This window comes from Anser cygnoides, chromosome 1 (assembly GCF_040182565.1).
Source record: "Anser cygnoides isolate HZ-2024a breed goose chromosome 1, Taihu_goose_T2T_genome, whole genome shotgun sequence".
Taxonomy (NCBI): domain Eukaryota; kingdom Metazoa; phylum Chordata; class Aves; order Anseriformes; family Anatidae; genus Anser; species Anser cygnoides.
In genome coordinates this window covers 92,118,442-92,130,913 of record NC_089873.1, presented here as the reverse complement: position 1 = coordinate 92,130,913, position 12,472 = coordinate 92,118,442, and the positions used below count along the sequence as shown (strand labels likewise).

General features: G+C 35.2%; 1 protein-coding gene across 1 annotated transcript; it reads left to right on the top strand.

Annotated features, from left to right (window-relative positions):
* Positions 1 to 326: 326 nt before the first annotated feature.
* TRAT1 (T cell receptor associated transmembrane adaptor 1) lies at positions 327 to 11,390 on the top strand. Its single transcript, XM_013186109.3, has 6 exons — positions 327 to 525; positions 5,062 to 5,175; positions 6,816 to 6,852; positions 8,767 to 8,828; positions 9,379 to 9,437; positions 10,646 to 11,390. The coding sequence occupies exons 2-6, from the start codon at positions 5,070 to 5,072 to the stop codon at positions 10,904 to 10,906; spliced, it is 525 nt and encodes a 174-aa protein (XP_013041563.1). The 5' UTR covers positions 327 to 525; positions 5,062 to 5,069; the 3' UTR covers positions 10,907 to 11,390.
* The last annotated feature ends 1,082 nt before the right edge of the window (positions 11,391 to 12,472 follow it).

Sequence of the window (12,472 nt, the reverse complement as noted above, 5' to 3'; positions counted from 1 at the left end):
ACTTGGTTTAGAAACCTCAAGAAGGAAAGAGTCAAATAGCACTCCTATGTAAAATATTTCTGTAATTGAGTTTAACAGGCATCCAAAATACTTTTGTTGAATTCAACGTAGCACAAATAGGAAGCCTTACAGTATGGGTCTCATATAAATATTACCATAGTAGGTTTTTATCACATAAAATTGAACTAATAGTCCTGTACATGCTCCGTACATGCTCTTCTGTGGCAAGACAGGTGGTTATTGTATGCAAGTACACATATGAATATTTTATTCCCTCTCAGAGGCGTACACTCAAGGAGACTGTCAGTTTGCTAGTAAAGTTGTAAAAGCCTGAACCACATTTCCTGTCTGTAAGAATGCAGGGGAAGAAAAGACTAGAGACTTTTAAGACTGATGGCAACTCTGGAGATAGATTTATGCTGTCAGATCTGAAATAAAAGCACATCCAAGGTCTGCCAACATAACATAACTTGTTTTCCTGTTGGATAAAGAGACGGGGTGTATTCCTAAAAACAACAAAACCAGGTGAGTCTTGTCTTTTCAGTATTATAAATTTGGAAAAAAAAATGAACAGTAGAAACATACTTCAGTTGATTACCAGTCCTTCAAGAAGGTTGCCCTTTGTGCTGAAGTTAAATTATTAAGAACATATAAACATAATGATGAGGCTGAGTCATCGTCAACAGCTTAAACCTTCATTAATCTTCAGCTAAGTGGGCAAAAGCACTAAGGTTTGTTAATGAAGACTAAGCATTGACATCAATTTTATTCTTAAAATATTTACTGAGCATAGGACTTCTTATTTTATAGTGTGCTTCTTTCCTTCTGAAGTATGAAGTTGGTATCTTACAAAGCAATTAGTTATGCATTAATTAATTGCATCTTAACGAATCCTTTCCGGAGAATTAATCCTGTCTTAAAAGCTCACACAGGTGGAAGCATTATTAATGTTAATTTAACATTTATCAGTCTTTTAATGGGTTTCTTTTTGGCAGGGGTCATTGGTACAGAATATTATTTACCTCACCATTTAATAGGAGAGGGAAAAAATAATTTTGTTTAATCTTTGACAAATTTACAGACAGAAACAATGAGAAACAAACTATTTTGTGCTCCAGTTTATCTTCTAAAATTCGGTAGTGATCAAAGTAATTAATCTGCTAACATGAATAATGAGTTGATACAATAGATGGCAAGACAGCTCTTCCTAGATAGGTATCTATATTCCCCACCTCTTGTTCCTTTTTTGTAGGAAAGTACAGTAGAAGGATGATATACTCCTGTTACCCTTTGTGACAGATTCTCTGAATAAAATACATTAGAACAGGAAGTAACAGAGCTTAATACTTCTACTATTTATACATACGCTGCTAGGAGAAAACACATCTATTTCTAGCCCCAAATTGCTGAATCTGGTCTGTTCCACCAAAAGGTAAGTAGGATAGGATGTACGATAGGATAGTAGGAAAGAATGATTATGTTAATTCCTTCAAGTTGCAGTAATTGCAGAATTCACCCAGGAAAGGCTAGGGTGTTTCAATTTTGTCTGTTCTTTTTTGTCTGTTATCCCCACCCTTATTACAGTAGAAGGGACTCTGCAAACCTAGGAAAAAGTCAACAAATGTTTATTTATTCCCGTGTCCTGTATTTGTTGGTGCAGACAGTCATCAAGAGATTTAAAAGGGAGAAAAAGCAAAAATAACTGTCTTTGGAAATAGTTTTTTTTTCCCTGTATTTTGTTGTGTGAATTTACTATAAAGATTTGGGTAACCCCATCCCTAAAGTCACAAAAGTAGAAATAAATAAATAAATCATCCAGATGGAGTAAACAATTACCTGAGGCAGATACTCTGCTTGGATGGACATCCAGTTTGATGCTGTTTCCAAACTAGAATGAAAGAACAGCAGAATAAGAATGTACCAATAATACTAGAGAGATTCTGGTATAAGGTATTTGAAATACTGGCATCTTTGTAATGATTAAATGTAGTACCACCTCCCAAGTACCACCTCCCAAATGATTAAATGTAGTACCCACCTCCCAGGTTCTCCTGAATTAAAACTAGAATTGTTGCCCTCATGAAACCTTTGGCTATACGATGAACTCTTTTCTTTCACAGCGGAGCACAGTGCTTTAAGAACAGCTTCAGTATGAGCAAGTGACTATTGCTCTTAGGCTTAGACTATTGCAGAAAACTCTGATGGAAATTAGGCTTATCATATTAGAATAATAGTGTACTGTCCGTAGGGGCCTATTTTTTCCTTAGGACATTTTTCCCAAAGATATAATTTTTTTTTTTTTTTAATCAGTTTGAAGGTAATTGAGTGGAAATGTTCCGAACACTGTTCTAAGGGTTCTTAAGAATAAATATGTAATTTCAGAATGGTAAATCTAGTTTTGCTACATTTGACAATAGATGATTTAGAATTAAAATTAGAGAATGGAATAAAACTATTTCAGAACACTCTAAACTATAATTAAACATCTCTTGCTGTCTATCTCTCAGTCTCCACCCGCACTTGCCTTACTTTTTTTCTTTAGCACAACCAGTTAGCTGTCACATATTGCATCTGCTATCATAACATAAAGAGAGAGCAGCGTAGTTATCTGAGGAGACAAACTGTTCTTCAAACAAGTATTAGCTTTCCTTCTACCACTGCAGTTGTCAAAGTAGTAAATATTTGAATAATGCAATTATAAATGTAAATAGCTAGCATATTGGCAACAAATATAAATGTAGTAAAAGAACAGCTGGGGGACAGCTGGGAGTTGTATATCTGTAAATCTGAGATATAAAAAAAAAATCTCTTGTATTTTGTACTTGAAAATTAAGATTAACTTGAAACTGACATTAGAAAACCATAGTCCAAACACAGAGGCACTCCTGTGTGTCTGATCAAGGCCTTTACTATGGTTTTATGGGGTAACTGAAAATTGATTTTATTTCTGAAATATAAATAGGGTTGTCTGAAAAACAAGTAGCTCATATTGCAAAGGTAAGAGAAAAAAAATAAAAAAGACATTTACATCACATACATGTTTGTGTATGTATATAGGTAAAGTCACATATTCTACTGAAATACAAGCAGATGTTTAAATTGACATTTTGGGAAATCAACTTTAAAATAAATTAAATAATGATAAATGAAACTGTTGTTTTCTACCTTTCCCCAAACCTATGCAAGTTTCTAAACTAAGTATAAGAAAGACCTGTAGCTTGTAAAATTTAAAACATTGGTACATTTTATTAGAAATAAAAGTTGTTTTGCTAGAGTATTTCAGAAGTTCTAGAGAAGTGGAATTGCCCAAATACTGTAGATCTTAAACTTGAAACTGAAATGGAAAACAACTTTTTTTCCAACATCAACCATTTTCCAGTCAGCGATTCAAATATAACTCAGAAGTTGAAATATGAAAAAAAGCTTGTCCACAAAAATTTGGTTACCTCTTCCACATTAATTAAGAATTCTCCTTTTTCTCTGGAAACACCATGGAAAAAGAGAACTCCTAAAACAGACCAATAAATTATAGCCTTCAATACCTAGAAAAAGGTAGAAACTCAGATCCAAGTTGTATATTTGATATCTACTCCCTGTTTTTATTCCAATGAATCACAGGGTTTTTGTTTCTATCACAGGTACATGTGCCCTTCTCTCAGGCCACAATACTGTTTTTGCTCGCTGGACAAAATACAGTCTTAGGAAAAGCATTAATAAATGAACATAAGAAAAATGGAAGGCAATCACTTCACAAAAGATAGGACAGAAGAAGAAGGAAGGATGATTATTATTATTTAGAGTTGGACTACATTGAGACTTAAAATTTCCTGTCTTTGGCATAGACTTCTTGTAGTTTTGGGCAGGTTGCACAGGATGCAAATTTTTTATAGTGACTCATTGTACAGTAACCCGGTTCCAAACGCTGGTTACTCTTGATGTTATTACATCTTCTCAAGGTGAGATCTCCATTTTTCTTAATTCCTCCTCTGGAAAATGGGAATAACATAGCGTTATATCATGGTGTTTTGTCTCTTGTAATGAATGTCTCATTCACGTAGCTCATTGCAAAAAAGTGCCTCTCAACATGACATGTGTTATTGCAGTAATGGAGAGCCCTCAAATAACTTTTCTAGAACTAAACTAGGAGAAAAGAAAGGAATGGAAATTGGATATTTAGTTTGAAAGGATGGATAAATGGCCACTGGAAGGACTATGTGGAATAAACAGTTACAAAGCTGTCAGGAATTTACAGATTATTTGCTCTGCTTTGTTCCTTTAAAAAAGAGAGAGTCCAGATCAGGAAGGAAAAGTGCTACATAGAAGTCTACGTGACAATTTCTCACTAACAAGGATTATCTTATCTTGTTTAATCATCGTAAGAACATCTGTGGATTGGAATTAAACAAAACTAAAAGAGTCTTTCAACACTAGTGTAATTAGGGAACAAAAACCAGAAGGGGCATTTTCTAAGGTGAGCTGGAGTCAGTGAGCCAAGGAACAAAGCTCCGTCTTCTCAATAGGAGTAAATGCATTGGTGCCCCTGCAACATGTGAATGTATAGTGATGCATTCCTTTACTCAGCTTTCCTTTAAAAAGTAAACAAAACATTAAGCCCCTGAAGGAATCCAGCTATATCAAAACCAAATAGGAATATTACGGACCTGACTGAATCTCATGCTGCCAGTGTCATCTAACCTCTGCTCCAGCTACCTTTTTTTTTTTTTTTTAAAAGACAATTAGAAAAACACTTTCAAAGCTATTCATTGAGGTTTTTTTTTTTTTTTTTTTAAGCAATGTGTGATTTTTACTCCATTTTACAGGCAAACTAGTAGCCCAGCCTTTGGTTGATTTGCTATGAAACCACAGCTCTGTTAACAGTTTATGAATGTTTTCTTGTTATTTAGCATCTGGTTTTGATATTAATTATATAGCTCATAGAGCAATGGCTGCCACAGAATAAACAATAAAAAGGCTTGAATTACAGAAAGCAAAAATCAACCAAACACAAAGAATACAGTGTAATTGTTAGACAATACATAATATAAAATGATTTTCCTTCAGTTACAGAAATGGAATGCCACCCTTCTGTCTGGGGAGTTTTGGCCTTTCTGAGTCTGGCTCTGATTGTTTCATTGATACTGAATATTTCACACTATATGAAAAAGAAGCAAGAAAGTAAGTAATGTTGTCTCTGTAAGGAAAGGAATTTGACTGTTTAAAAGCACCTGCAGAGAAAGCTATCATTTCTGGGAGATGTCAAGCCAAAAGATTTATACTTTTGAGTCTTAAAGTTATTCTTTGGCAAGAATGATTCTAGCTGTGAGGGTGTAACTTTTAAAATTTTTAGAAGAATCAGGTAAGATTACAGAGTGATTATTACCTGTCCAACCCACTGCTAAAAACCACTATCCAAATCTGTCCTCTGATGACAAATCAACAGAAAATGTACAGGGTGAAGAACTTATTTCTGGCTAATGTTTTATTTTTATAGTGTACTTTTAAAGTCATTAATTGCTTTTTTTTTTTTTTCTTTAGGAGTACATTTCATGTTACTTATTTATATTATAACTGTACCTTAATTTAAAAATGATTTTAAGTAGCTGTACTAACATAAAATACATTTGAGAAAATTTGATCCTCCCCAAATTCCCAAATGCTTATTTGAATTTTGGCTTTCATAATTAATTAGATTAATATTGATATTAAGATTTAATATTAATATTTCATAATTAATCAGCTTAATCAGTTTGTTTTGAAAACAAACAAAAAAACTTGCTTTTCATCATGGGATTCTCTCTCAAACCAATGTGTCACTGACAATAAGGAACTCATTTATTTTTTTAGAGGATGACTACAGTCATACTCTGTTTTCAGTTAAAATTAACTTTTTTTTTTTAATGTGATTGACTAAGACAGTCCAACCAATCTTCTGCATATAATTCTATAATCAGTTGTACAATCCTACTGCAACCCTTCAGGAAAACCTGTCTTTACACAGGGAAAATTATACCTTGTGCTGTATGAATATGAATGGGCAAACACTGTTAGATCAAACTACTTTAAAGGCTTACACACATACGTAATCCACATAAGCAGAAGGTTTATGCTTATAAATTGAAATCACCAAGAATAAGAGAATTGGTATGACTACAGGCTATTAAAAGAGATGTTGGAGTGTTTTGGGAGGGGGAGGAGGGTGTTGCTTCTTTGTTTTATCTTGACTTTTAGTGTTATTAGGCAGATATTTATACGGTGAAAAATCACAGTCATTTACAAAACTAACCTTGAGCAAGGCTGCAGTCAGATTGGCTGATGCTACAGTGTTCTGGTATCAAAGCCTTACCATGGTAAAGTCTGGAGTCCTGGAGCACAAGATAGAAAGTCAGGCATTCCAGAGTTATTAATCAAGCACTAGCAATAAATCTCTTTGTGGCTATTGCCTCTCTGCTTCAGTTTCTTTGTCTGTGGATCACAGGATATCTCTCTTTCAGAGATGGAAGCAATGGAACTAGTAAAAAAATGAACCCTTCATCTTCTAATATAAACACGATGCACCTCCCTAGGCATAGAAAAAGATATGTTAGAAGCAGAAGGAAGAGGAAACAAGAAATGAATCCCATATGTTACAATACATTTTTGGGAGAAGGGATTATATTTAATACACATATATGTTGTGTAACAAAATAGAGCCTGGAAGACTTACTTCTATACAGTGAAATCAGAAGCATTTCGGTTAGGACAATTATCTGAAGCACCCTTAAATAACACATTTCATTTTCTTTCACTTTTTTTTTTTTTTTAAACAAATTTTCTAGCTAAAATGTATAAAGACTACGAAGACAACAGTCCAAGGTAAGAGTGGATAAAAAGTTTCTTTCTGAGAAGGGCAAAGTAAGCAATAAATTATGATAGATGGCTTTAGAGGGGTGACACAGGGGAAAATCCATTATCTCACATGACCTGCCTGGAACTACTGGAGAGCAGGAGAGTTATGAAAAAAAAAAAAAGTTCTATGAAGGAGGGAGGGAAATAATTTCACACAGGAGAGATGTACTCCAGTCATTTTATCAACAATAAATAACTGCATGTTGATATGGTTATTTTATTTATGGAAGGAAGTACAAGATATTGAGCCAAAACACTATTTATCACTCAAATTCAATGAATCTATTATAATTAAAGAGAACTCTCAGAAAATAATGAGAAATTATAGTCTGATATTTAATACTTGTGGAGCAGTAACTTGTGTGTATTTACTTTTCATAACCTCCTTTTGCACACTGTGTTCAAAAGCCCTAAAACAGTCTGCTTGCACTGGTTCCAGCTGCTGGACAGCTCCTGATCTCTCCCCAGTTTATACTATATTAATGAAATTACTTTAGAAAACAGAGATGGAAGGAGTTTCACCTCAACACAAATATAAGAGGCCCTTGAAACAAAAATACAAAAGCTGTTGTCCTTCTCTCCAAACCAATCCTCAATGACGTGCTTACTTGAAATTGGGAAGTCCCTCCGTTTGTTACTGTCTGTTCAGCTGATTATACCACTGAAAAAAGCAGTCTAAGTTTGCATTACTACATCCTCTTTACAAGTCACAGTATAAGGATGTAATGGGAACAGGATCACACAGTGCTTCACTCTAATGATTCTCATTTTTACAAACATGCTTAAAAACATTTTCAAGAAACACCAGGTAATGGAATACAGAATACCATTAAATATCCAAAGCTGAACTTTGTTTTGGTCTTGTCTAGGTGCATTGACATAAGAATTTTAGTTTAATCATGAGTGCACTTTTTAAAGAACATCCTCCCCAAAAGCACCATTTAGTTCTTTAGCCTGTATTGCAAAGCGGTCTTGGAGGATGTGAACAGAGTTCCCTTCAGATGGAACCAAACTAGGAGCCATGCTCCAGGATTGTACCTCATACTCCAGTTGTTAATTGGATTTCAGTGAATCGAACCAGGCTTGAGCTAAATAGAATTTAGCCCTCCTTCCCAACCACATACAGCTTTATCTATTCCTTAGCAACATTTTTTTTTGACTCTAAAGGTGCACTCCTGTTGTGCCACACTACTACATTGGGCCTCTTTGACCTTCACCAGCTTCCCCCAGACTTGTCAAATTTAGCTTGCAAAGTGGAGGTTCAGAAGGATTAAGCTACCTCTGCACATGAAGTTGTCATCTGAAAGGGAGCGCGTTTCTGTAGGTTAAAGGAGTTTAGCTTGAGAGTGAAGGCATGTAACTCGACAGTGAACAAATTTATTTTGGTGGTAGAAGGTTCCTTATTACAGCAATCACTATAAATATGAGTAGCAGGATTAGAAAAGTTTGATGTAGTTCTCAAAAGATTATATGGTATGTGAGCCAATAAAGCAAGAAGTTGGTTACACTTACCCATGAAGTCCTTTTTGGGCCACTTTCCACAGTTATCTCACTAAGAGATCATTAATATTTTCAGAACTCCATCAACCAGTAGCTTAGTAGTCTTGAGATTACCTTTATACATACTTAAGTTACAGGAAAGAAGAATTCAATCCTTGGCTAGATGATAAATTTATCTTCAGAATATTGACAGTGCCTTCTCTTCCCCTCCTGCAAATCCAGTGTTATTACCTCCCATTCCCCCAGATATTCTTCGTGTTGTTTTTTAGGTCATATACAATCTTTTACTGTATATTTGTGTAAAATGTTCAAAGCAGAATAGTGGGGTCTTAAATAAAGCTTATTATGTGATTTTAAAATATCTTTCCATTCCCATTCTAGCTATGATGACCATTACACAGAAGATGACCCAGTTTATGGCAATCTCAGTCAGGAAATTTTAGGTAAGCTTCACTTTAAAAACATGTGTCTATTCGGTGGCTATGAGAAATGTGAAGTTAAAAGCAAGATGACTGACACATTCTGTGTTTCTCAGAAAACTTGGGAATCCTTTCCTTTTTAAATTGCTGTAGTAATACCTACTTGGGGTAGAACAGCAAACTAATGTACTGCACCGTTTACAAGACCAGGTCATCTACTGAATAGATCACCTCTACTGATGAATATTTTGGTATGTGAAGTTATCCCCAGCTGAAGATGTTCTAGCAGTCTAAAACTATGTCCCTTTAGTGCATAACAAGAAGCTTATCATCCACATGAATAGAACATTATTTTCCATTTTAGAGTGTCTGTGCCTGAATTTCTAAGCTACTCTGTAAGCAGAGTAAGAGGGAGAGACTTGTGTGTCACTTCAAAACAAGTGAAGCTTCTATCAAAGTAAATTGGTGGGAGTAAAGGGGTGGGGTTACTTCTGCCAGGGGGATTTGTTAACTGGATTTTTTAATCCTCAGTAAGATGTCTTTAATAACATTTTTCTACTTTGGTAAATTATAGAGGAATGTTGTTACGAGCAGATGAAGTCCCAGCCCCAAGTGCCAGTTAACCAACTACAGGTATCTTCAATTTTAAATTTGGATATCTGAATTAGGGTAATGTGGTCTGTCTCAGAGTTTTTGTGGTAATCCCATGACAATAAGTAACTCAAATTCTTACACTGCTCATCACAAAAGTTACCATGCTTGAGTGTTTCAGTTCATCAGGAAATTTAAGCACAGACTTGACACTTAGTTCAGTCTAGGCCATTAATAAAGGAAGCAGCAGAATTATGGACTGCTCATTTCTAGCCATATGGCATAATAAAGCTGAGTCACAGGCATGCAGATCAGGCTCAATTAAGCATGCATCTACTGCCATGGTTTGTATGAAGAATTGTATTTGTTTTGGACATCAACCAAATGAAAACATAAGTTGCATCACATGGTAATCATGAGTTTGACTAACTCTCTCCTGCCCAGCACAAAAATCTATGCCTTAACAAATGAAAGACAACTGATTTTCTATTGATTTTTATCTTGTTGTTACTTGGATACCTAAAAGCATACAAGCTTCTATTGAAATTTGTCTGTAATTGAAGCATTCCTAGTATCAATTTTTTGAATTGATTTCCACTTATTTCATAAGGAGTTATTTCCAGCCTCTCTCTCTCAGGATACTTCCAGGGGGAAGAAACATGCTTTCTTATCTAAAGATCTGTTAACATAAACTTCACAGAAACAGAATCGTCTATGAAAATTCCAATGCCAAAAGCACTTAACAATTTGACTTCAAAAATGTATAGAGAGTAGCAGTGGATACACACACACAACATACATTTTGCACTTGAAATCAGATGAGATATAGAACAAAGAATCGCCCATCGTCTGTTTTCCGCACAAAGCCTGCAAAAACCGGTCGCGAACAATGGCGTTCTAATAGATCAAATGGGGGAAGAAAAGCAGATCAAACAATGCCTTGCATCGCAAAGAACTTGGGCTGATTATATAAGCTATCCTTATTCCCATAGAGGGAATAATACCTTAATTATTTATTTACTTACTGCCATTATTCCAAGAACATGAGTCATTTACCACTAGGTTATGTTGGTCTGTTTTCTGTGCTGCCATAGCTTAATCATTTGTACTTTCAATTAGTTCATTTACAGCTAGTTTGTGTAAGCTTCAGCCCCTCCCAAATAACAATACAGACATACTGAAAGCCTTAGACGTAATTTTAAATCAAGCATGAGTACTGAATGTTAAATGCAAAGTGAATTTCCTTCCAGGTGGAGCCTGACCATCAGATGTGTTATGCCTCACTTGATCACAGTGTCAAGGGAAAACGCAGAAAACCAAGGAGAAAAAAAGACCCTTCAGCAGAGGATGAAGAAAGATCATCCAAACCCACCATTATCACTTCAAAAGTTAGCATTTACCTCAACAGTGATCAGCTGGCTGCTGAAAATACTGTAAACATAGAAGCCATTCATGATGATCCCATAAGACTAATGGGTTTGATTCATACATCAAATGGAGAGAACATCTGAAGTAGCTTCATGAACCAAATATGCAATCACAAAGTGAGATCTGCTTTGGATGTTCTGAAGGAACGGTGAATGATTAAAGATTGTATCCTGTCAAACTGACATACCAAACATAGGTGTAAAACAGGTAAGTGAAATGTTCCAGATTGTCTTCCAAGCAAATCTACGGACTAAGCAAGAAATAACTATAGGTCCAAACTGGCATTTTAAAGGACCTGTCCTCCTGAAGAAGTTTTGAAAGGGAATTGTAGGAGCAGTATCACAGCATTCACATGGTATTCAAGTAAAAATTAAACCTTTGTTTAAAACAACCATCAACCTTCAAACAGTCACAAAAGACCTACTCATTTGTGTGTAAGAACTGCTGCACAGTACGACTGTTCTTCTATATAGGTTTTCACAATACTTTTGGAAAGAAATGGTGTTTTGCACAAGTACACTTAAGGATTTAGTTGTTTTCCCAATTAAACACTGATCTGCTGTTCAACATTGTGTACTTCCCAACTGTCAGTAGCCTACGGTGTTAAAGGAATATACTTAAAGCTAATTGGAGAATAATTTAACAACTTGTTTTAAGTAGTACCTGTACATCTAGGAAGATTTAACAAAACTCCTATATATCTTTATTTTCCTTCTGTGAGCAATATCAACATACACCTCAAATCTTCGTTCCTCTACTAACAGTGTTTTATTCATCCTTATTCAAGAATAAGATATTGACAAATGATCTGTACCAATAAATCTCCTGTAGAGGATTTTTTCCTTCTAAAATTATATTTGATATTTAAATTCCTACTGGGTGTTACAGTGCATTTTATCATTTATTTTTTATTTTTTAAGTAGAAAGATTTTTATTTCCTAAGTTATTCACATACTGGTTGCACTCATAAGATGGTAAGATTTTATAGTGAGGATTTCTTTTTGTAGCACATTCTGGGAGCCATTATATAGTAGTAGCAAAAAACAAGACATGCTGATGTACCACGCCTGCCTCTAGGTGTCAGAAAGTTCTGCCTTCTCAAAAAAAAAAAAAGATATTAGTGCCTTTAAAAATCTATGCAGAGCACAGTGCCGAGGAGCTTGAAATGCTCAAGGACATTTGGAGACCTGACAGCATCTAAGGTCCTGAAGGAGACAGCAGCCTCGAAAGCAGTTACAAAAAACAAACAACCTATAGTACAAAGAGCCAACACCTCTGAAAAAAGCAGAAGTGGCTGCCTCTGTCTAGAGATGCAACAAATTTATGAAGAAGAACAAATGTAAGAATGCCTTGACAGTCTGGCCCACATTTAGTTTAGCTTAGTTAACAAATCTCTCTAACATGCCTTAACTTCTATGTTAGACCAAAATGAATGACCCTGTAGACCAAGCTGCTCAGTGTCTTGTGTTAGCATGGACTTTTATGTGCAGAGATCAAATCAATATGTTTGACAATTAGATCCCAGAAACAAGGCAGACTCAGTAGCATTAAACTGACTGTTATCATGGCCACTGACCACATTAACACTGGAGAAACAGGAATAAATACTTGTGAAGAATCAATTAAAAACAAACACATGCACATCACCA

Bases quoted from the DNA above. Each gene is read 5' to 3' on its own strand.
- TRAT1 (XM_013186109.3), top strand. From the start codon at position 5,070: ATGGAATGCCACCCTTCTGTCTGGGGAGTTTTGGCCTTTCTGAGTCTG. The intron at 5,176-6,815 runs GTAAGTAATGTT...CAAATTTTCTAG, and splicing joins TATGAAAAAGAAGCAAGAAA to CTAAAATGTATAAAGACTAC. The intron at 8,829-9,378 runs GTAAGCTTCACT...GGTAAATTATAG, and splicing joins TCTCAGTCAGGAAATTTTAG to AGGAATGTTGTTACGAGCAG.